At 45.4% G+C, this 26,077-nt stretch overlaps 1 protein-coding gene across 1 annotated transcript in view; it reads right to left on the bottom strand.

The window, feature by feature from the left end:
* The window catches only part of CYP17A1 (cytochrome P450 family 17 subfamily A member 1), a 137,145-nt gene extending 129,201 nt beyond the window's left edge, over positions 1 to 7,944 (bottom strand). The window contains exon 1 of the mRNA XM_069239497.1: positions 7,566 to 7,944. Within this exon, the coding sequence (XP_069095598.1) occupies positions 7,566 to 7,886 (321 nt within the window). The 5' untranslated portion in view covers positions 7,887 to 7,944. The remainder of the gene's footprint in view (positions 1 to 7,565) is intronic.
* Positions 7,945 to 26,077: the final 18,133 nt, after the last annotated feature.

Here is a 26,077-nt window from a genome sequence, read left to right as displayed (position 1 = left end):
AATGAGATTCAGCTCATACCAGTGTTTTTACATTCCTGTTGGTGCGGTATAAAGTGTGATTGTGCTCCTGAATGATTTCCACAATCATGCTGATATTGCACCAATAGTGTTCGTCACCTTGAGGGCCTGTTAACCAAATGTGAGATCATATAGAAACACACATTTTACATCTACTGTATAATCTTTCTACTGCATTCCTCCCTGTATTGAATGATAACCCTGGCTGCATATTGTAGATGTCCCATACTGAAGCTGCCTCCGAAGATCAAAAGCCTGCATATTTTAGTTAGAACTTATGGCATCTTTATCTAAAACAGCAATAGCTTAGCATCGAATAAGAGTACAGATACGGGTAACAATATGTCAGAGATCCTAGTCTGCTGGGCCTACCAAAACAATAGCTTTAATACCACAAACCAATAGCTCTGATGGTCAACCTGGAGGTCTTAGTCAGTGACAAGAAGTTAGTCTCCATCAATTGGCCTGCTCTTTTTCTTTACTAAAGATTTACCCCTATGATGCAATAGACATCTTTATTGCCTTTGTCTCATAGAAGGCAAAAGTCCCTTTTAACAAAAAATTACCTTCTCAGGACACAACATTTAATTATAGAAAAAGTCACTGTCTGAGGTTGCAATAACCAGAAACGTGAGCTACACATTACTCTGAAAAGGGCAATGTCATGATCCAATCCTCGGATATCAACCTCCACATTTTCACCCATCTGTTTGATACACTGAGGGTCCTAAAAGTTACTACTGTGGCTAGGGGTGTTAACCCTGATACCACGCCTGTCTATGACAACACTAGATCACCATTCTCCTCTTCCTATTCTTTTACTGTCACCCACATACTCCACAGAAAATTAAATAAGCCAGCATAACATTAGCATATCTACACAGCCTCAAGCTCCTGTGGGTTCTTGAGGCTGTGTAAATGTTGGTTTAAACCTTTTGAGTTTTTGGAGGATGTTGGGTGGATACCCCCCCCCCCCCCTTTAAGCACTGCATTATTTGTGACTCTTAAGATTAAATGTCTACAGTCAAGTGAGCGCCAAGAGTCCTAAGTTCACACTTCGACAGGATTAACATTAGCATATGTCATAGAGGCCTGAAACTGAATCTAGAACAAAGCTGCTCCTACACTGACATAGACAAAAGGAGTAAATCTGCAGCCATAGTGGAAGTTACCACTGCCCTTTAACAAAGCCTTCCTCTATCTACCATCCTCCTGGTCCAGTACAACTACACCAAAGCAACATTACACACGCTGACTCTCCACAAAAGGACTTGGCTACTGATGGACTTGATTCCCATTACAGGTGCGATTACTTGCCTCATACTTCATTACAGACACTTGCTACTGCCCAAAACACAAACCTCTTATCTACTCCCCAAAGTAAGTGCGTGACATTAAAGTGAGGCTTTATTATATGAATGAGATTATATAATATCTGCAAACCACACTCTCCATCTCAGTTTCACAATCAATCTCCTTATAAGGACTGCTCTCCTACTCCCTACTTCTATTACACCTCCCTCAACATATGTACTTCTAAAAAGCACCCACATGCACCCCAACCCAAATGCTTCAGAGTTTTCCTTAATGCACCACGCATCCTGCACAAAACCAAATACTCTCTGATCACAGATGACAAAATGCATCCTGTTAGCAAAGTCTCCAGAGCTAGACATCCTAAACACAATCAAAGATCAATCTTCCCAGGCAGTCTCAAATGAATCTCCATCTTCCGATCCAGTGACCTATCTCCTACACATACCATCAAAGCTACCCCTGTAAACCCTAGGTCTGCGGTCTCTAATGCTATTTCCCAACCTTGCCTCAACTGAAACTTTACCCCATGAGGTTACAGAACTCACAGAAACCTGGGTCTAATCCTCATCCATAGCAGTATTTTACTACTAGGAGACAACAGGATAACCTTGCACCCTCCTCACAATCCTCCCTTCGCTTAAATGTCATATATATTTATATATATATATATAAATCCTACCAGGTTATGTGGCATGGTGTTAATAACCTGTCCTTTGTAGAACACTAACAACTGCAGTTTAGCTGTTTCTAAGCCTTGTAAATAACATGCTACATTTCCCTAATTACATGATCCCCACTTTAGTACAATGAACGGAATTATATTCAGGTCAGACACAGATGTCAACAAAAGGCACCTAACGCACTGAGCCATCCTGTTGGCTTTAAAATACTTCATCCATCCATCCACCTCCTGGGAGCCTGCTCCACATCGAACATTACAAAGAACACCTAAATACCTCCAAACAGCTCAGATCACATATGCTGAGCCTAGAGGAGAAAATACTGGGTCAGACAGAAAATAAAAAGGCGCAGGATGGCACAGCTATGAGGAAAATGCCGGGACTTCTGCATGAGACCTTGACACGTGCCACCCACTCACAGTCCTATCTGTACCCGTCTTTACTCCAAGAGCCTCTGCCAATTAGAACAAAGAAGGGGTGTAACGAAAACGCAGAACAGTGACTGGGGTACGAGAGGCCTGTTGAGAGGTGTAGGGTCAAGAGAGTTTGGAAATTAGGAGGCAACGGAAATTAGGTATACAGGAAGGGAGGTAGTAAGCGCCAGAATAGGAGGTCCTAATAGACAACTTTTAGCTACGGTTTAGGTCTGGAATGTGGCATTCATTCGTTTACAACCGCTTTGTAGCATCCTGTTTCAGGGACTGCAACAAACCCAACGAAATCAGTGGGGGTATGTATTAACATAGGCATGAACAATGACACCACAGGAAGCGACATCCCAATACTTCTTTCTCTTGACAAACTTCGCCAGGGATCTATTTTCAAGTCAACAACATATATATGTATATATATATATATATATACACATGTATATATATATATATATATATATATATATGTTTGCCAAGTCAGAGCACTACAAATTCCAAGAGACACAAACTTTAAAAATCATATCTGCATTTGTATAATTTCAATTATTTACATAGCACAAAATAATGATTAGATACACATGCAGGTCAAGCAATACGGCACCTTTTAATGCACGCATGTATAGCTTTCAAAATATATGGCTTTAGTTTTCATAACGGTGACCTACAGATTAAGTCACGAGTTGCAAGCGGTTTGCGGTTTGTTTGTGTTATGTTTGGTAGCCTCTTAGCCGAGTGCTTTAGAAAACCATTAATATAATTATATTGTTTAACACGGAATGGGGGGGGGGAATCCAGGTGCTTATGACGGGTTGCACGGTACTGGCAAGGTGGCAGGTCCGTATACAAAAATAATGTTGCCGTGCCATTGCACCGCCCCGGGGACACGCGATTACAAGTTATAGGGCAAGAGTCATGCAAGGCAGGAGTTTGGGTGTTGCGCCGTGCTAATATTGCATCTGCAGGTTCATTTGTAGGTTTGCTAAAATAAAGATGCTGTCTTCACAGTATCCACTTCATAGTGGTGAATTTGCTGTACAATGCCAGCAATTTCCCAGTGGTTCGGTAGGTGTTTCTCATGTTTCCTGACAATGATTTACTTCTTAAAACCCTTCATTTCTGTATTTAAATGTGCACAATGAAACTGCTTGAGGGCCCAGCACAGTAAAACATGTTAATCCTTCGAAAGAAGGAAACAAAATAAGGAAAATTGTTAACACCATAGACAACAAATATATGTTTTGTGTGTGTGGCAGATCCCTGTGCCCAGCGATTCTGTATATAACAATAAATGAAAGGAAACTTGAGATACACTTTGAGATATGCTTGCAACATTATTCCCTAAAAAAGTGAAACTGATGTAAGCACATACTGGATTGGTAATCACCTCTTTCAACACAGCTTCATTGTAATGAACAGTCTAAGAGACTTGCAACAATGCTTGAGTCTGCTTGACTGTGGGAAGGTGCAACCGCACCTGCCATGGACTTCCTCTCTTTGAAATGCGACCTTTCTCAACCTCAAAATAAACCATTGAAATATTAAAAAGGAAGGCTGAAATGCCCTTCTTTGGTTTCCAAAATATTCATGATTTACCACGTAAGAAGTAAGCCTTTAAAAGGGCCTTTTTCTATGTGTTCTGTGGCTTGTAGTCCTGAAAAACACGATGGGAAGATTTTTTCAGGTGCCAGAGTTCAAACAGGGCAGGATGAGTGACTAACCTTACCATGAGACCTCGCTGATGTCAACCTGTCACCTCTATCTCACTAAACTTCTGTCCTCTATCTGTACGTCCGCTTGGGCCACCTAAATCTCATCTCCAGGGGCCACCTGCTTCACATAACCTTGTGCCCTTACTGCAAATCACCTCTGCAACATTATACCTCACTCGGCTCCAATGGGGCAGATCTTCTTCTGGACCCTACTGCACACTGCCACCTGCCCCTGACCTGCACAACAGCAGGGCGACCTTGATACACTGCAACCAGAGCGCCTAGTCTAAGCACGTCAAGCAGTCCTCCCCTGAGGCAGCGTCCCTCCGCCCCACCGTGCACGTTATCTTCAGCCCTGTTCACGCGTTGCTCCAGCCCTACCAAGTGTTACTCATCGAGAGTTAGAGTTACGCATTTCCATACTTGAGCCCGCATTACAGCACATCAATGTTGTGTCACGCATTTCAGAGCGCTTCACTGTAGCTCAAGACAATCTCAATTCCCTCACCAGGCCAGTGTATTATTACCAAGGATTAGCGTGGACTCTTAGATTCAAACCCAAGTTTGCTGCCAATGGTCACTGGGGTCGAGGAATCAGAAAACAGTTAACATCCCTATCCAGAATGTTTGCCTCTCCTTCAACTCTTGACATCTGGACCGTAAGGGGAGCACTCTCTGCTGACTTTCCGATTTCGGAGTTCCAGCAAACTTTTAGGACTGCAGTTTAATTTTTTCATAGGGGTTGTTAATCCCACTGCAGCCGAGGCACGAAAAGTAGCTGGTGTAATTGTCTCTGGGGTTATGAAAGGCGATTCGGTTACCAAGTTAAACAACTAAGGACCTCTGGAGGCAGCAGGTCTATGTATATGTTTCCCTCGTCTTCATTGCTTGATTTTACTCGTGGAAAGGTGTCACTCATAGTCGTTGTAATGTCGCTCATAATTACACTAAAATTATGAAAATGTCACAGATAGCATTCTGGAACCTTGCTCCCATTGGACGCACTGCTTTGTGATCCAGGAGTTGGAGTTCACCACACTGCTGTCCTGCTCGCCGCGTGCGTCCATGCTCAACCACATGATTCGCGTCTGCTGGTCTGTGTTCGTAGGTGACTGACTGTGCCTCTGGCGGCCCATGTGCAAGAGCGCCGTGTGTCTGACGGTCTCTACAATTTGTGGCATCCATGTCCGTTGATCTGTTGCTCTCTGTGCCTGGCTGTGTGCTTTGGTAGCTCTGTAGCCCCAGTTACGAGCTGCGTGGTACGGGCGGGGTCCTCACCTGTAATTGCCGGTGCTGTGCAGTTACAAGTGAAACTCCTTTTGCTTCCAGCTGTGAGGGGTAGATGGGAACGGGGGGTGGGGGAGGGAGAGGGGGCTGTACTGACAGCTGGAACGGAGAGTGTTCAGGAGGAGGTCCTGCCCTGGGCTTGCAGGCATCAATCCGTTCTTGCCCCCTGATGCCCCAGAAGGGGCTCGTCGGGGTAGGGGCTGTTTTGCCAGAAGCCCCTGAATGATCCTTTCCTTAAGTGATTTTACCACTCGAGCTGGAGAGTTATCCCCGGAGGGGGCGGGGGTGGGCGGGGGTGGGCGGGGGCAGGGGCTCTACCCTTCAGAGGGCCTCCATTCAGGTAAATCATGAGAGTGATATATAGGAGACTCAGGGGCCCCTCTTAACACTCTGCAGGGAGGGGGCATCATTTCGTGTCGCTAGGACCGAGCCAGATGTGATTGGCCGCACGTGGATAGCCCATTAGTCAACTCACAACCAGGGCCCACGTATTGACCTGTATATGTGCCTGTTGATGTTTCTGCCGCCCGTGTGTGGTCTCTGTGTTGCCATGTTAAGCCCCACTGCATGTGCACACACTACATAAATAGCCACACTTTAGCTTTTTCTTTGATTGTTCATTTGGTTCTCCTTTGTAGAAACACGTCATGGCTCTCGTCAACAGAAGCACAAGGTACATCAGTTGTTACAAAGTGAAAACAGTGTACGATTGTTAAAAAAGAGAAACGTGTTGAGCTGCAAAAAATGTCTTTAAAAAGCAATAGAATTATTACTCACTAAAAAATGAAAAAAGCTGTGGAATTCAGTCCCTGTTAGTTCTTGCTCACTTCCATCTCTGCTGCGGTGATCACTCAAACTTGAACAACAATCTCCTAAGTAAGTTTTATATGTATTTTTATTGTTTATCAGATAGTTTTTTTTAAAAAACTCGAATAGTAAATGTACCTTTATTTGTTTTTATTAGCTGGTACCTGCACAACCTCTTGCCCAGACACTGTCCGGTGTTTGTAGTCACACGAGCTTAGTCTTAAGAAGTGAAAGACATTTGCCTGGGGAAACAACTTTTCTTCGTGTTGAGAAGGCGAAATCTGAATACGGATTCCTACTTCTTCACCTGTCCACTGACACAATACCACTCTGTCAGCAAGGTCAGCACCGCTAGAGCAGTGACGACGGTAAATTCTCAGCTGAAAAAACCAACATCTACCATAGAGGAGAAGCTTAGTGCTAGAGGGAGAACTGGTGGATGTAAATGCGCTTTCGATGTTTCACGGAAGAATAAAGCCTCTTTCAGGTGTTCGGTTCTTACACAGCCAAGAAGGGGAGCTGTAACATTAGCGCAGGCATACCTGTGCAGGCAAAGATGCGCCCAGGGTCACACAGCATGGTCAAGTGTTGCTGCTCATGTGCGGCGCAGCTCCTCATTGAACATCGCCTAGTTGAAATTTGCTACGGCAATATTTGCTCTGAGTACAAGCACCCAGGGGAACATTTACTAACATTTTGTGTCACACGCAAATCAGTGCAAATTTTTTATTTAAAATGTACTTTGCGCAGAAAAATTAACCTGAAAGTAACTGAGCGCAGCCGGGGTCAGCGATGCTTTCCATTAATTTGCATCACTCTAGCGTTCCATGGGTGGTGCATGGCATTCCCATATAACCACTCAAGGTTATTGGTGCAAACCCATATCTACGAGAAAAAAGTACAAAGGATTTGCATCAAAAGTAAGGCCTTTTTGAAATTGATGTTAAGGACGAGAAATCATTTTATTTCTCCGTTTTTCCCGACTTTGAATGTGTGATGCACTGTAGAGCCCACATACAAAGTAGGACTCATTTTAATGATAGCCTAAGCACTGCATGATTGCACTGACGGGCAAGGTGTGTGCTTGGCTCTCTGTGCAGGACAGAGGCATATCTCTGTAGATGCGGTGCTTTCCCGCCCTCTCCCTGAATGCAAGAGAGTAACCGGGTGCGCAATGCAAGAGAGTAACTGGGTGCCGCGCTGCGCTGACACGTTTTAGTAAATGCACCCCCAGGTTCCTTGCTGGTTCCGTGGCGCAACATGGGATGCACTTTTAAAGCATCTGCACACCAGGAAAAGCCTGCTGGTGAACTCACCGTGTGTGATCGCCCCGCAAAGTCCTTCCCCTTCTTTAAGAACACCTCCCTGGCGTGCTCGTGGTTGTTCACCATCACCATGTAGTTGGAGCCCATCTTCAGCGAGTACAGGGGGCCGTATTTCTTCTGCAGGTTGCAGAACAAGAGGTGCGGCTGCGAGTGGTTGCCCAGGTGCAGCAAGCTCCCGATGATGGGCAGGGTGGGCAGGCTGATGGGGTAGTTGGCATGTTGCGCCTTGCGCCCCGCTGCCCTCCAAAGAGCGAACAAGGCGAGGCCCAGCGCGAAAAGGGCAGCTCCCAAAAGAAGGGTCGATTCCTGCATCCTTCACACTGAGGAGAGCTGTCTTGCAGGCTGTGAGCTGCAGAGCCGCGCTTTTAAAGACGCGGGGCTTCTCCCTCGTGACCAATCAGGGGAACAGACATAATCAGCATATAGAGCGCGTGTCACTCCTCTGCACCGCCCCAGGATCGCGTCTGGTAATCCAGGCAGCCAGAGCTTCAAAAACATCCTGGGTGAAAGCCAAGGTACTGTGGGCAGGCGCAGGCTTGTGACCTGCAGAATGGCCATGTCTCCTTTTTTTTTTCAATAGCAATCCAACACAAAAAGGTACAAACAAAACCATGGCATAGGGACAATGAGAATCACTTTGGAGTATCACTTGTAAAGCTCACAGTTCGTCCATTAATAATGCTGCTTAATCTTCACTGACGAGAAGATTTCAAAACTATATCCTAGTTCTTTCAAAGGGCACCTTAGACCAAAACCGGGGCCCCTGGCGCTGAAAAACACAAACAGATATAACATTACATTGATCGCCCTGGCCACGGGTCACTGCCGTGTGTAGCTACCCACTTGTGGAAGGTAGGAATGTCTTCTACTTGGAGATCTAGGGGGAGGTAATTCCATAATTGTGGAACCTGAGCGGAGGAGTTTGACCGCCCCTCCCAACCTCACCCACTCACCCACCCCACTCCTGACATTCTTATGGTTTGGACCATTATCGGACATTGTGCCGAACTAAAAGCTCCGGGACTTAATAAATTACTTAATAAAGCTTTTTTTTTCTATTCACAGATATAAACTTGATTTTTTTTCTCGATATTATGGCTCAGGCAGGGAGACCTAATTATTATTCTCTGCCTCACAGACAGACTATGCAATGCCTCCTTTGGTAGGGAATGAACAAATAACTTACAGGTAATCTTCATTACCCTTATGATAATTGAATATTGAATGCAGTCTCAACACAACTTTCTCCAGGAAATATTTGAGATATGGAAAAGTAATAAATAAAGAAGTTAGCTCAACAAGTCTTCTTGCAGAAGTGGTTGCAACTAAAAGAGCAACCCAGGCTGACAACCAAGAAATGCTGGCATGTTCCAGTGGCTCGAATGGTTCTTTCTGCAATCCTACCAAAACAGTAGAAAGATCCCAAGAAGGAATAGGAGAGGAAACTAGTTGTTGGAAATGGCCTCTTTTGCAGGGTCATCCCCAGTCTTTTTTCCTCCTTCCTCCTATTTTTTCTGGCCTGTTTTTGCTGGCTTTAGGATTCTGGAGACTTTACCACTGCTAACCAGTTCTAAAGTGCATATGCTCTCTGTGTAAAGTTCACTGTTGAATGGTTTATCCATAATTAGCATATTTGATTAACTAATAAGTCCATAGTAACGTGCCCTAGAGGTGCACAGGGCCTGCAAATCAAATACTACTAGTGGGTCTGCAGCACTGGTTGTGCCACCCACATTAGTACCCCTGTAAACATGGCTCAGACCTGCCATTGCAGTGTCTATGTGTGCAGTTTTAAACTGCCAATTCGACTTGGCAAGTGTACCCACTTGCCAGGCCTCAACCTTCCCTTTGACTCCATGCAAGGCACCCCTAAGTTAGGCCCTAGGTAGCCCCATTGGCAGGGTGCAGTATATGTTTAAGGTAAGACATTTAGGGCCAGATGTAGGTACAAAAAAATTAGCGACTCACAATTTGCGAGCATGTGCGACTCGCAAATTGCATGTCGCTAATAGGAATGCAGGTACAATGTCCGTGTACAATTTGCGACTCGCATGCCGGAGTCGCAACGCAGATAGCGAGTCCGCTGTCTGCGAGGTCGCTGTTTGCGATCGCGCAAAAAACGGACTCGCAATTTGCGAGTGGGTGTCGCAAATTGCGAGTACCATGTAAATTGATTGCAGGTGCTGCAGAACACTCCAGAAACCACTCCAGAACACTCTGGAAACACTTCCTGGCACATGATGATGACATCACAGCCAAGAAGTTTACTAATACACCTGGGAGGAGGGGGGGCCACACCCATTTTAAACTGCTGAACAGCCAACAGGAGGAACAGCAGCTACAATGGCAGAAACACCCAGAAAGAGAAAACTTAAATTTTCTGAGAAGGAGCTGGAGGTGCTGACAGAAGAATGCTGTCAGCACTATGATGATCTTTTTGGAAAGGCAGCCCTCAATGTGCCAGACTCAACAAAAAAACAACTCTGGCTGGAAATACAAGAAAAAGTGAACTCCCTGGGGGTCAGCCACAGGAGTGTGGATGAGATCAAAAAGAGGTGGTATGACCTTCGCTCCCGGACCAAGGAGAGGGTGGCAGAAAGGCTCCGGGAGATGAGAGGCACAGGAGGGGGACCATCATCCGTACCACCACCCACACCCCTGGAGGAAAGGGTGGAGGAGACCCTGGAGCAGGAGGCAGTGACAGGATTTGGAGATCTGGACACCTCTGAGCCCACTACATCAACCGGTGAGTATCATGTGATATGCCTGTACCCCCATCAATGCCATACCCCCACCCACCATGTACACAGGGGCATGCACAACCAAGATAGCTCCATTTCAGGGTAGCAAACACCAGAATGATGCATTATGGGCAAAGTAGTCAAGTAGGCAGTCAATAGGCAAATGTTTATTAGGAAGTGTGCAACAGATAGTAGACACTGACAGTCTGTTCCCCATGTCCCACAGGTCTCCCACAAGACTCCACCACAAGCCACAGCAGCCAGCCCCATGAGGAAAGCACAGGAGCTGCCACCACTCCCACCTGCACCACCAACACCATCCCCTTGACGACAACACCTGCTGCAACAGTGGTTCTGGAGGCTGCGCCAGCAACAGCCAGGAGTGCCACGGTACAGCTCACAGGGCATCCACCCCTGCGCAGGCGACGCAGGTTGAGGAGAGCAGGGCTGCAGGCTGAGTCCGGGCGTCCATCGTCCACCATCACCGACGCACAACTGCTCCGTGGTCAGCGCCTGCAGAACAATATGTTAGGGAGAATTAGTGGGGTTCTGCACCGCTTTGTGAGGAGCAATGAGGCCAGCATGTAGCAGCTCCATGCCCAATTGGACGTCATTGGCACAAACACTGGGGAATTAGCCCTGTCCATGCGGGAACTGGTGGCAGGACTACTGTCACAGAGCGAGGGTGGGCGGCGCAGGGACCGCCAGCTGCTCCAGAGGCTGGACAGGATGGCCTCATCAATTGGCAGACTGGCAGTCAACACCACTGGCCTGTCAAGAAGGACAGTTGGCCTCCAAGTGGAAATGGGCCACTTTGCAGGGGATGTGGCAAGAGGCCTGGGCCGGATCACACCGGTGATCGATGTAATGGAGGCACGGCATGTGTCCAGGGGGACAGGGGACACCCCCCAGGACAGCGAAGAGGGCTCCACTGTGAGCAGCGTCTCTGCCAGTGACACTAGGGTGCTCCGGAGTGGGAGTACCAGGCAGAGCACTGCAGAACAACCTGGGACCAGCCAGGCTGGCAGAGGCCGCCGTAGGTCATAGACAAAACCCTGTCCCTGATGTTGGGGCACATGACAGCAATGTGCCCCATGCATGGTTTGCTTTTTGATGTACATGAACAGTTAGTCATTGTAAATAGTTAAATTTCTGCACATATTAAATAGTTTTTTGTTCCATTTAACAAATGGAGTTTTCGGTCAATAGGTGAGTATGGTTGAAGTTGACACGTACCTTCCAAAGTATTGGGTTGCGATGTGTTCCCGTCTCAGTCTGCTTTGATTTGCGATGCTCCGATCCCCATGATGGCGATGCGGTTGCTCCTGCTCTTCATCCTCAGAATCAGGGTCTGCAGGGGTGAGAGGTAGCCCACGTCGGGTGGCAATATTGTGCAGGATGGCGCATGCAACAACAATTTTGAATGCTGTAATGGGGGTATACTGGAGAGCACCTCCACTGCGGTGGAGGCATCTGAACCTTGCTTTCAGCAATCCGAAGGTGCGTTCAATCATGATCCTGGTCCTCTTATGTGCACTGTTGTATCGCCTCTCTGAATCATTGCTGGGTGTTAAGAACGGAGTCATTATCCATGGCCGTAGTGCATATGCACTGTCACCTGTTGGGCACAAACATTACACTGTTAGAAAGTCCTGGTTGGTGTGCAGATTGATCTGTGTGTATGTCTACAAGGTGTATGCAGCTCTACCTAGGAGGTATCCGTCTCCAAACTCCCCACGTTCCAGGCGTTGGTGTATCCCACTGTGCCTAAAAATGTATGAGTCATGGGTACTGCCTGGAAATTTTGCAACAATGTCAGTGATGACATAATGAGCGTCACAAACAACCTGAATATTCAGTGAGTGGGTACACTTTCTGTTGCGGAACAGAAATTCCAGGTTAGCAGGGGGGCATATTTGAATATGTGTCCCATCTACACACCCTACGACATGGGGAAAGTTGGCAATCCGGTAAAATTTCAACTTGGTGCTGTTAATTTCTGCCTCATTCCTGGGTAGGTATATGAAGTGAGACATGTGTGTGAGTATGGCATCTAGGAATGCCCTGAGGAACCTTGATAGTGCACTTTGAGATACCCCACCTGCCACAGCAATGACCCCCTGATAGCTCCCTGAGGCCAAGAGGTGCAGTGGAGCATAGCACTTGCACATGCGTAGGGATGGCGCAGCCGCGCAGAGTCTGGCGTTCTAGCTGTGGTTTTAGTAATTCAATTAATTCTAGTATGGCTGCGCTGCTAAGGCGGTATTTGTCATATATCTCTTCCTCAGTTTGCTGAAAAAGAGTCTGCCTTGTTCTGTAAATCTTCTCCTGTCTCTGGCTCCTCCTCCTCCTCTGCTGGGCTGCGTGGACTCTCCTCCTCACTGCTATCAGGTATATCTCCGCCATCTTGAGTAACCCAGATGCCTTCTGGGTCTCCTTTTATACTTTGGTAATGGTTACCACCTGCTCTGAGTTAGTGGTAAATGGGACATGCAAGCTGGGCTTTTTGCGACTAGTCGCAATTTGCAATTGCATATGGTTTGCGACTCGCAAATTGCGACTTCCTATTTGCGGGTCGCAAAATGGGGTTGCAATTTTTGCGAGTCGGTAACGGCTCGCATCGCTTTTTGCGAGTCGGAAATGGGATTTTTGCATCCCATTTCCGATTTTGCGCAGTCGCAAATTGCGATTCGGGCCATTTGCGACTCGTAAAACTTTGCTACATCTGGCCCATAGTGTGTTTTATATGTCCTAACAGTGAAATACTGCCAAATTCTGTATTCACTGTGCAAGGCCTATCTCTCTCATAGGTTAACATGGGGGCTGCCTTTAAATATCCTTAAAGTGCAGATTCTCTTTGAGAGCAGATTAAAATACGGAGTTTAGGGTCTCTGAGCTCACAATTTGAAAAACATCTTTTAGTGAAGTTGGTATTTAGATTGTTAGTTTGAAAATGCCACTTTTAGAAAGTAGGCATTTTCTTGCTTAATCCATTCTGTGACTCTGCCTGTTTGTGGATTCCCCACCCCATCTGAGTCAGTTTGACAGTTGGGCTGTTCACACTTCTCCTCTAGGCAGTGACACAAAGGGGGCTGGGGTGTAGCCTGCATATCTTGATTAGCCATCGGTGCTGGAGGGGAGGGGAGGAGTGGTCACTCACACCTGAAAGGACTGTGCCTGCCCTCAAACAATGACTCCCCGACCCCCTGGTGAGTGTCTGGGACCTGGCATGGACAAGGAAGGATCTTGCAAACACTTGAGACTTGCTTTTAAGTTTGACAACTTCAAAGGCAGAACTGGGTATAAGAAGAAGACCCAAAACCCCAGACTTTTAGAATCTTTCTGGAACCAAGAGGAACCTCTGCCCAGGAGAAGAGCTGAAGAACTGAATGAGGAGTACTGTCGTTTTGCTGTGTTGCTTTGCTGGGCTGGCCTGCAGTTGCTGCTTCTGCATGAACAGAGTGCAACGGGTGAACTTTGCTGTGTGTCCTGCTTGAGAAAATTCTCCAAGGGCCTGGAGTAGAGCTTGCCTCCTGTTGCAAGTCTCAGGGACACCTAAGACTTCAGTTTCCTTGACCTGCAGCACTGGGAACTGTGTTTTGTGCTGTTCAAGAGGAGAAACCACTGTGACGCCGCCAACGACGCTGCTGGCCTGCACCGTGGCCTGCCGATGCCACACGGAGTCGCATTGCCCCGCTTCGCACTGCAACCCTAGTCTCCCCGACGCCCTCATCGGACAACTTCACCGAGTCACTGCTCGCACCGTGACCTGTGGGCCTTGCACTCTGGCATTGCCTGTTCACACCGCAGCCTGGGCATCCCCGATGATGCTGCTACTGCTGACACTGGCGCCAGCACCATCGACTCCTGTGTCGTCACCAGGCATCCTGCCTGCACCGTGGCCTGTGGACACCGCTCGCGGGGCTCACGAAGCACCGTCCCATCCCGCACCGCTGGCTTGGGCCTACTGACGACAGCACTTCAGCAACGACGCAGCCGCTGCCTGCACCGTGACCTGTGGACATCGCACGTCGTACTGCCCGCTTCACACCGCAGTCCTGGTCTCACCGATGCCGCTAGACGCCGTCACCGAGCCGCTGCCTGCACCGTGACCTGTGGGCAGCACACGTCGCATTGTCCCGCTTCGCATTGCAGCCCCAACGCCATCCACGCCGGTGCACCTGACTTCATCAGCCAGGAGTTCGATCCGCAACGCATGTGAACTCAAGGGCCCGACGACTCCTGCACTGACTCCAGAACCGACACAGCGACATCAGCGACGTCGCTCTCTGGAGCTCACGCGATGATCACGATGCCCTGCAAATCCAAGGTACTGTTTGCGGGTCTTTCCGACACTGTAGCTGGCCCGCAACTGCATGGATGGCCTGAACTGTTGGTTTTGTTGATCACAACACCGTGATAGCCCCAGGTGGAGCTATCGACTTCAAGGAACTGTATTTTTGAGTAAATCTTACAGAATTCATATTTATATTACTGTATGTTGGATTTTTATCGTATTTGTCTTGTTTTATATAGATAAATATTGGCTTTTTTTCTAAAACTGGTGTGGCGTCCGTTTGTAGTTTTTTCACTTATTACTGTGTGTTATGTGCAAATGCTTTACACATTATCCTGACTAGAGTGAGGGTCCCTGCTTGGACAGGGTGCAAACCGACTGCCAACTAGAGAACTCATTTCTAACACAAGTGTTTTTTTAATCTGAAACCTTTAAGAAGCTTTTTTAACCAGAAGGAATATACCTGAAATGTTTTCCCTTTATACTCTGTAAGACTTAATTGCTGCCCATTGGGAATTTAAAGTAGACAGATATAAACCTTTCACAAATGAATTCCTTAAAAAAATCCAAAATTTTATAAGGATCCCCCAAGACCAGGTCTACGCACATAACTGAATACCAAGAGCAAACATGCTTCCAATATTTCGACAAGCCTGCAAGGTGGAAATTTTCTTCACTGACTGAATGTTGCATGCAATTGCTCTTGAGCATCATAGTTGCTCTAACCCAGACCTCTCCACTTCAAAGCCACCAACTTCAACTGACAAATCTGAGTGAAAGTTAGAGAAGGAAACTCAAGGGGACTTAGAGAAAAGAGGAAATGAAGACGAGGTTCCATCGCTAGTTGTGATAACAGAGGAAACCACTGTTGTCTCAGCCAGTACAGGGCTATGACAATTGCCACTATCCTCTCCCCCGAATCGTCTAAAGCCCCCTCTGGAGTAGGAGAGATAGAGGGAATTGCATAGAGCATGGCTTGAGGCCACGGGAGAGCAAGAGCATACATTCCCCAAGCTTCTAGACATACCTCCTTCGTACAGTAGTTTGGAAAAACATTTGATGGGGATGCGAAGAGGTTTATCACTGGATACCCAACTTGACTTGTCACCAAGTGGAAGGCATGGAGATTTAAGTGAAAGTGAATTGACGAGGGAATGTTGCAAATCAGGCTATCTGCCTGAAGGCTGGATGACCCTGGGATGTGGACTGTATGGACAGACAGAAGATTCAGTTTTGCCCATGTCAGAATCTCGTTGGCCTGAGCTGCCAGAATTTAGATCTTGTACCTCCCAGTCTCTTTATATAAGCTTTGTCAACTTGATTCTCGTCCAGACTAGGACGGGTTTGTTCAATAGAAAAGTTGCAAAAGCAATTAGAGCTTTCTCTGTTGCTGCCACCTTCTCGCAGTTCAATGACTTGTGTAATTCTGTTTCCAGCAACCTGCCCTGGGCTTCTTGATCCCCCAGAGCGGCACCACAGCCCTACTTAGTGGCATCTGTTGTCACTACCAGGGGAGAAGCCTATTGCAGATTCTGGGGAGATAGCTACCACTGCAGTTGTTTAATGATGGCTGGAGTTACAGGGATTTCAACCTTCTAGTCCAGAGAAGCTGGGGACCAGTGATTTAGAATATGTTGGACTAGTAGTTTCAGATGGAGCTAAGACATTGGAACCACTACCATGCAGGCAGAAATTAGCCCATGGACTCTCAACCATTGTCTGGCTGAAGCCGGTGATTGTTGAAGTAGTTGGCAGAGATCAAAGTGTAAATATGTCATCCTCTCCACCAAAAGAAAAATCCTCTCCTGCTCCAAGTTGAAGAGGGCTCCGATGAACTTTCTCTGACAAGATGGAAAAAGTTGTGATTTTTCTTTGTCCAACACCATCCCCGGCAAAGACAGCATTTGGATGGTTTGATGGACATGTTGCCCAGCCTTGGAAAAAAAAGTTGTGATAATTAACGCGTCGTCTAAAGAGGGAAACATATGCACACCTAGCGAATGTAAACTAGCCACCACTAGTACTTTCATGAAGACTCTCTAGAAGGACGACAGTCTCAAAGGAAACACTTTGACTTGGAAGTGCTCTTTGCTCGAAGTGAAGATCAGAAATCTCTGAAATCTGTGGTGAGTAGGAACAACAAAATACGCACCCTACACGTTCTTTGTGACTATCCAGTCCCCTTGAGATGTTGATGGGATTATCTGTTGGAGAGTCACCATTTTGAATGTTTAATGTTTTGCATATTTGTTGAGGTTCTTAAGCCCAATACCGGATGGAACCAGTCATTTGGTTTGGGAACCAAAAACTAAAGTATTGAAAGAAACCTTGCTGACGTTGGTGCACTTGGGTTATTGCCTTTTTTTGTAGGAGACTTCCCGACCCTTGTTGAATTTCTTGTAGTTTCAGTTGGTCTCTAGGCAGCGGTGTCTAAACAGAATATGGTTCTTGAGGGGTGTTTTCAATGGGAATTTGGTTCCCTTGATCAAGAATGTCTAGAACTAATTTGTCTGATATCAAAGGATTCCAGCTTTGAAAAAAGAGGTTAAGTCTTCCTCCCATAATAGATGATTGATTGTCAACTATTGAACTGGGGCTGCTGCTGGGATTGCAACTGTAGTTAGAATTTTTCTCCTGCCGCAGCTCTCCGACAACGAGTCTGGTCTCAAAAGAGCTGTTTTTTTGTGAAAGCTTGGCTACATTTCTTCTGAATAAACTATTTCTTTGCATTTCAACAGTGGTTCCTAACCTGTGTTCAAGGGCCCCTTAGTCGTCAGCATAGCCTCCTTAGGGGGTCTGCTTAGAAAATTAAATAATATTAACAGATTAATAAAGTGGCTAAATGTACAGCTGAATTTCTTTTCAAAATACTGTAAATGTCAAGGAATTGGAAACTGGATGCAAAAAATTAAATTAGTGTCCTCAGATTGTTTTGTGGGAACAGTGCGGGTGCATCAAACAGAATATAGTATGGGTGATGTGTGGTTTTAATTGATTTTAGAAAAGCTCAAATTTTCTATTAAAATTACATCTTTTATTTGTTTTATTTATATTTGTTTGCAAATTAAATAAAATGTGTCATCATTTGTGTATGTGTATGATGAATGCTTGTTTCTATATTGTTTGTATATTATGTTGCAGTTCAAATGAACAACAATGTTTAGGCAGGGGCCCCGGCTTCCATTAAAGGCTGAGTGGGGATCCCCGGATTCCAATAATGATTCAGTGGGGGTCACTGGGTTCTAGTAATGATAAAGTGGGGATCAACAGAAGTCAAAAGGTTAAGAACCACTGCATTACAAGGTCTAAAAGGTTGCAACACTTCGTTGTCTTCAGCTGCCTTCCTAACCAAGTCATCCAGCTGAGATGAGAACAACTTATCCCCTGTGAAAGTAAGACTGAGAAACAAGGCTTTCTGTGACTAGTCTAACTTCCATAACTTTAACCGCATTTGGTGGCATGCTGCAATGGAGGCCCATGTTGCTGTTGCTGATCACCACAAAAATTCAAAGGATACATCAGTGAGAAACTGGGCTAAAAGTTTGTTTCATATTCACCAGAACCTCTGTGGTATCTTTCTGCTCTTACACAGCATCAAGTAGGAGTTTAAAATCCTTTAACAAAATGCGTGACATGTATGCTACATATGGTGCTGCTCTCAGGGAAAAAATAAAATGCTGCATAAGATATCTTCAAAGATGTTTCAACCTTTTTTTTTTATCAATTGCATCCGACAAAGATGCTTCCTCTGGTGCCAAAGAGGAAGGAGAAGTCATGCTTCCCAATGTTGATTTGACCTTTGGCATTTTGCAGACCTTTCCTCAAAGGATTCCAAGGATTACCTCTTAGCTATGAAATGTGAAAATGTATCCTTCTCAATACCTTTCCACCTCTTCTGATACATAATTTCCACCATCTCATGAATGGGAAGATCATCAGCTGCTGGGGTTTTAAAATCGGAGAAAAAATCATCCTCCTGGAGCCTCCTTAGGTGACCACCTGTCCGTAATTTTCACGGACTGTCTGAAATTTCACCCTAGCGTCCGTTCTCCATGATAAAAGTTTTAACGGACGGCATTTGTCCGCACAGTTAGCCTTTCAGTTACAGGACAAAATAAATGAGAATTCCCCAGCTTAAGTGGAAAGAAGGGAGTCTCCTTTTCTGTGTTCCCTGGTGAGGGCCAGTCACATAAACAAGAAACCAGCTTTCTTACCAGGATGCCTGCTTCCCAGAAAGAAATGCAAATGTGTGCAATTGGTTAAATCTGCGATAGTAAACGCTGTTCTGCAGCCACTACAGGCCCTAACTGATTGACTCACTTAAAGTTTCCTGTGACAAAGATATTTTCTTTTTGAGAGGTACTGTAAGGGCGCTCTAAGCTGAGCTGTGAAGTGCATGCTTTTAATGGATGGTTATAAGAAATGTTTGCACTAGGTATAATCTGTATATTACCGAAATATATATTTTAGATTATCTTTACCTAAATTTATATGCACATTTTGTGGCAGACTATATTATACCGTGTGTAATGCATGTTTAAAATAATGGGTTACACATTCAGAGTGCTTTCAAGGACCTCTTAGCGCTAAAAAGTATACAAGTCACTATTCCCTGCTGCACCAAACAGAATTAAATTCTATGGGCCTCTGGTTGCACACATAGGCATCTGCAGTGCTCACAGTAACCAATAGAGGTTTCATAACATAAAATAGTGCATTTCTCACTGATTGGTTTAACTTTCATATATTTTTAGGTCGAACCTAGACAGCAGTCTTTGAGACATGCTGTATTTCCTCTCTAGGCTTACAGCTGGCCCACTGCTTTTCATTTGTTAGTTTCTGTGTCCTTTAAGAACCCTTGCTTCTGAATGGTTAGCTTCCATATTTTTGCCTTCTTTTAACATTGTTTGTACCCTCCAAGGGGTAGGCCCCCCATTTATTGTAGGGTTCCACTTGTCCCATCTTAATTACTGGCTCACGGACTTCTTTTACATATGAAAGAGCATTTCCCCTGAGTGGTTGTGTTTTGACTAGCTACAAGCTTTTCTGTAAAGAGGGCTGTAAATTGTGGTCTTATCTCAGACTTCAAAGTGAGATGATTTCCCGTCCCTCAACCCCTCTCCCTGCTTCAGCCATTCCCCCACCCTTTGAGGTCCATCCTTCGACCCGCCATTGTGTTTGTTTACACAAGTGGGTTCTGTTAATCACTGATTGTTTGCAGGTGTCCGGCACCCCCAGGCCAGGGCAAAGTGCTGCTGTAAAGCGAGGTAAGATGGAGTGGGTTTTTCTGTGAGGGGCCAGGGAAGGATGGGCTTCGTTCCAAGGAGCTGGGATCAGGACTGTCCTCACTGGGTTCAGGACAGACCTCGTTGCAAGGACCCTCACTGGGGATCAGGACAGGCCTCACTGCTAGGAGCCAGGCCTAAAAACTCCTTGCGGACACCACCTTCTTACGGCACCTTCCATCCACTGCACCCAACGAGGCGAGGGCACAAGGTGCTGTGATGTCCGCTTCTGAGCTCTACAGCAAGGTAAGACTGCCACCATTAAGCGGCACACGGCCCGGTTTGTCAGTTATCTTGCTTTTATTGCACAGCTTGTATTGTAGCGACGCACTACGCGTGCACTCACCGTAACCTTTTCAAGGTAATTATGTCTCATTTACAATTTGGATTCTCTTTATTTGACGTAAGGGACGCGGAGTATAATTTCAAAACAGTTCTCTTTTATTTTTATTGTTCCCCCAAATCCCCTCACATGCACATGGGTCTGTTTTGCTGATTGTATGGGAATCTTCGTGCCCTTTGCTGCTGGACCCTTGTCGTGTGTGTCTTGCCTTACAAGTGATCGTGCACCAGTGCCCCTTGTGACATATCCTTCTGAACAAGAGGCCCAGTTTGCAAGTCAAGGTTTCGATGTGGTGTGGCGCTTGTAGTAGGAAGGGTGTGGAGCATACTGCACGCGCCATCGTCCAGAAATGCCCTTGGTCTTGGCACCTAGGTTTTCTCCTGACTGTCACCATTGGCATGATGTGTAGTATGGGATATCGCGCCCACTAAGAAGTTAACCACCTCCTGGCACTGCTGACTGGTGAGAACTGGGAGAGGCACCTGTAATTTCTTGTACACGTTGCCAGATGTATTGGCGTCGAGGTCGCCTGGACGAAGCATGGCCCACAAGGGGTTAAACAGCAGCCCTTGTGGCCCTTTGCGTCTTATGATTAATTGCTTTTAGAGGGAAAAAAACACCCTCAAAACACAACGCCTCGTCAGGGGTAGTAAGGCCTGTATAAAACATGTCACTTCTTCTCCACCCACCCGCCTGGTGTTTGAGAGTGCCGGGGTGACAGATACCTGCTCACAGATCCAGAGTATTGGCGGAGGCCAAAGGGCGGCGGATGACGATAATTGCAGTTTTAATTACAGCGGTCAGTCACTGCTGTTATTTCATTATGTCCACAGACATTGAGCCGTATTTATACTTTATTAGCACCAAATTTGCGTCATTTTTTTATGCAAAAGTGGCGCAAACTTACAAAATACATATTGGCTTCTGGGAATCAGAGATGCCTGTGTGTTTTGAGAACTGCCTCATTTAAAGAGCATGGACATCAGCAGACCTTCAACTGGAGTCCCGACCATAGCTTTGCACATATTTCAAATAAAAACTCTTTTAAAAATTGTTACTTTGTTCAATAATCTAAGCTCCTGTCCTCTAAAAAGTTTTTAATTAAAATTTGGCATCTTTAAAACTGGAACTAGGAATGATGGACCTTTTTGAAATGTGATTTTTTTCTAAAAGACAAAGCGGTGTCCAAGACTTTAGCATATTGTTTTAACTTTTTTGCTCCTAATGCATAATCTCTGTTCGACGGTGTATGCCTGTGCTTCCATTTAGGATGCCAAATGTTCTTTGATTTTTTTAAATAGGTCCATTTTTATTTATATACATTTTATCAATTTGCTAATATTATTTAATTTACTTTTCTAACCAGTTGCAGACACCCCCTCTAGGGGTTGCCGCAGACCCCAGGTTCGGAACCACTGCTATAGTTTGATTGTCCATACAGTCTTGTTTATCCACAAGATTTGTTTTTAACACCCTGGAGGGGCTCACCTCTGCAATAAAGCACTCCCTCATGCAGACGCAGCAACTATCTTCACCAAATGTTGAAGTCTCGTCCAATTAGCCAGGCTGATAAAGCTGGCTGCCCAAAAGTTCTGTCCATCTCCTCACCAGGTACACAAATCATGTGGTTGGTTCGCTTATATTAATTCTAGAGCCTAGACCATTTCACAATGATAATGTAGTGAAAATTATTGTGAAATGGCAAATAGAACACAATTTACTTGATATTTTGGGACTGTATTTAAATAAATTCCTTCTTTCATGAAAATTTTGATATGTGAAATATAGATGGGAAATATAGCCGAATAAGAACCTGTCCTTGTTATATGGTGGGGTTGTGTTAGGTGTTGTAATTCTCCGTTGTTCCACAGTGGTTGGATCTTTACCACATATTTTCAATTTAACCACACAAAAGACCATTCAAAGGATTCATTTCTATAAATGTAGCTCACGTTGTGTTTCCCGAAAGCGTGGCTTGGCTTCAGAGCTCATGGGCCAACAATGACTTATGGATTATGGACCCTTGTAATATTTTGTGTTGTGCTGTTGTACCTTGTATTTCAGTTACAGCCCAGAATAAGGTTCAGATTTGTTTCTGTGCACCAGTGGGTCGCAGACTCGAAAACGTGCATGTTGGCTGCTGGTGGCCAAGAATGCTTTCAGGAGTTGTGCAGTGATACCATTTGAAATTGTATCAATGGGGATCTGTGTGCGTGGCTCTGACGATCTGATGTAGGCTACAAACCAGACCTTAAAAAATTACCTCCATCCTGTACCTGGGAAATGCAGATTCCTGAAGTGAGAACCATAGCTTCGAGAGCAGAAGATGAGTTGTTAGCATCACCCAATGAGTAGCAAAGAGGGCCTTTGAAGGTTCAACAAGTAACTCATCATTGGTGTCATTTTCAATGATCATCTTCCTTGGTTGATAGCAGGTCATTCATCTTGTCTATGGTGCGCCCTTTGGACATTAGTCTGAAGTCATTAGGTTGGTCCTTGACAAGCCACTTTTCTCAGGTGTCATTAGAAGTAGGTTTTGTGGTGTTACATGTGAGATTGACGGGATCTTGTTTTTTAGGTTTCACCTGCACGGCGTGCGCTTGAGTGCTGTGCTAGCAAAGCCTTTTGTAAATAAAACAAATCTTAAAAGGGGCTTAGAACCTTCCTCCTTTGTTACTTGAACTTACCATTGGTCTATTCCAGCGTCGCTCTGCTTTTCATGCATCTCATTGGCCCAAACATCATCTTTCGTTTCACTTCCTCCTGCTTTCCCCAGCTTTTGCTGTCGCGTGGAGTTGGGATGAAGTACCCTTTTCAGTCACTTGTCATTGGCATTGGCCAGCGTCCTTCACCTGGCTACTTCACTGCTCAGGTACTTTTTTTTTCAATTGACGAAATCGGAGAACGCTGTGTTTTATCACCTTGACACTGCTCCCACTTTTGCTTTATGATATATGATAAACCTTTATTTCGTAATTAATAAAAATCGTTGCAATCAACAAATTACATAAATGGTAAATTTGGTGGGCCAAAAATAACCACTGGCATTTCAAGCTCACATAGTGTAAAACAATGGCACTAGTCAAGGGATAGAAATCCGCATAAAAGGATGGCTGTTTCATCAGGGGTGATGATTACTTAAAAACTTCCTCATGCATTCCATGCTAACCGTAAAGTTCTGCATCTAGGCTGAGCAAGAGAGTACAGTGAAGGAGTTTGTAAACTCATGAGACGAATGTCTCCCTCATTTTCCAGTTTGTTGACGCATGCTTTAAAAGGAGTTCTGCTTTTAATATAAATTTTTCTACACATGCCATGTGCTGAGGTGTCAGTCCTTTGAGACAAAATAAGATGCCTTGTCTGCATGATCGAATGTTATTTGCACATGTTTTTGAGCTACAGTTTGTGCCAGGGTGACAGTGGAGGACATATGCATATAAGGTGTACAAAGTCTTCCTTATTATATGCACATAGCCTGCATCTCCCGATTAGTGAGGGATTGCGCCATTTTGGGACCATGTCTAGTGAGGGGAGAAGACCCAGCCTGCTATGCAGCACCTTTATTTTTAGGAATTTGTTTAGCGTTTCTCCCAGGTATGCCGGTGCTGTCGGTGTCTTGTATGTGTTTATAGACATCCATGAGTGGGACCGTGACCTGAACTTGTCTTTGTCTTTGATCCATGATAGCTGTTTGATTTGCTTATTTACTAGCTTCTTAAATGTTTTGTGTGGTAATGACTTTTGCCACACCTCTTCTGCCTGGAATTGCTTGATTGCTAAGGCAATTGTGACAGACCATGAAGTTGAGACCACAGGCGAGTTCAGGCCTAATGCAACCCAGATTAGTGCTATTAGTGTGTTTGGGGGCGCTTGTCTTAATAGAGAGGTATATTTGAGGATAACTCCGTTCTGTACCAGGGCTTGGTCCTGTAGCCCGAATTCCAGTCTGATTTGCGCTGGAGAGGAGCAGTGTGGTAGGCTGAAGAGAAGTCAGAAAACTTTACTCTGAGCGATGTTCAAAAAAGCATTAAACTTGCCGGGATAGCATTCTAAGCCGTATGTCAGGGAGGACAGGAACTTTGCTCTGATCACCATGAGGAGCGGCCTCCAGGTTAGGCTTTGCAGTTTCATCTATAGTTTTTGAAGTGCTGCAAGTTGCAATGCCACTCTGGCTTTCAGGGTGTTTAAATGCAGGCGGTGAGACCACCTTTATTGCAACCAGACTCCCAAGTATTTGTAGCAATTGGTTCCCCCCACAAGCTGTTTTCCACAGAGCCACTGCTTTTTCTTTATTATGCACTTCCCAAAGATAACTACCTTGGTTTTCTCCAAGTTTAACATCAACTAGTTGGATTTGCAGTACTGATCCAGGGTGTTTAGCATTTTTTGCAGCCCTGTGCTTGATAGGTTCAAGAGGATGATGTCATCAGCATAAGAAGTGCGGTTAGACGTTGGTTGCCTAATTTGGGGGGACGGGAACTGGCAGAGTTCAGCTGTGCACACAGGTCTGCAAGATATAGATTGAATAACATCGGGGCTAGAACGCAGCCTTGCTTTACTCCTCTTTCTATCAGAATTTTTGCCGAGACTCTTCCATTGCAAGCAACTTTTACCCTGGCCCAGTTGTCAGAATATAAGAGCTGAATTTCTTTTAACAAGTTTGGTGGAATATTGAGTTCCACTGATTTTTTCCACAATCTGTGCCATTCCACAGAGTCAAAGGCTTTAGAAAGGTCCACGAAGCAGGTGTTAAAGGCCATCTTCTTTTTTGTGTATTTTTCTGCCAGCAGTGCCAGGTTGTCAGTGGTGCATGATGAGGGGCGGAAACCTGTTTGGTTCAGTGGGATTAGGTTCTGTTTGGTAGCCCAGTCTTTTTTCTCAACTAGTAGGCACTCTGCCAAAAGGTTTGCATCAGTGTCGAGGAGGGTGATCAAGCAATAGCTGTCAGGGTTCCCATATGGTCCTTTCTTGTAAATTGGATGTAGTATTGCCCCTCTCCAGGAGTCAGGGATTTTATTTTCTGTGACGCAAAAGTTGAACAGATTACTACATTGGTTCAACCAAACTTCCAAATCGTGTTTTAAGACCCCAGTTGGGAGGCAATTTGGGCCTGGGGCCCCATTGGTTCTGCGGTACCCATGGTGTTCTTTGATCTGTTTTGCTTCGAAGGTTAGGTGATTTGAGTCATGGTTTAAGCACATGTTGCATTCCTCCACTTCCTGACAGTCATATAGTTCAGAGATGTACTCGATCCATTTTGCTTCAGGCACGGTGTTGAAGTCCCTACTGCCCCCACGTTCCAGTTGGTTGATAATGGACCAAAGGGGGTGGCTGTTTTTTTGTTTGCATACCTTCACGACATTGATCTATTCCTGGTCTCAGTGTGCCTGCTTTACTTCCCAGACTGCCTTCTTGTATTTCTTTCTTAAAACTTGGAAGCAACCATATTATCTAGTGTCCATGTGTTATTTCTTTAGAGCTCTGGCAGCTTTGTTGAGCTGTTGCCTTTGTTGCTTCAGCGGTTGGGTGAACCATTGTTTTTGTTCTGTGGGGGTCTGAGCCTGTGCAGGTGTAAGGGAGCTAGCTGGTCCCTTAGTGAGGTTAGCATTGCTTCCCATCTGATGATTATATCCGGCTGTGTCCCTGGGTTGGATGATAAGTTTGATTTCCAAGTCTCGTATTTTCCCATACACATGCTTGACCATATTATTTGGTGGAGATGGCTACCTGGATCCTGTGCCCCTACGTTGTGCATTAGTGCCATGCAGTGATTGTTGTTCGTGATTTCCATGATTTGTGGGTGGTGATCACTTTCGCATCTTACCTCTATGCTAAAT

This window comes from Pleurodeles waltl, chromosome 6, assembly GCF_031143425.1.
Source record: "Pleurodeles waltl isolate 20211129_DDA chromosome 6, aPleWal1.hap1.20221129, whole genome shotgun sequence".
NCBI lineage: Eukaryota > Metazoa > Chordata > Amphibia > Caudata > Salamandridae > Pleurodeles > Pleurodeles waltl.
Note: the sequence above shows the minus strand (reverse complement) of the source record. Positions and strands in the feature narration are given on the sequence as shown.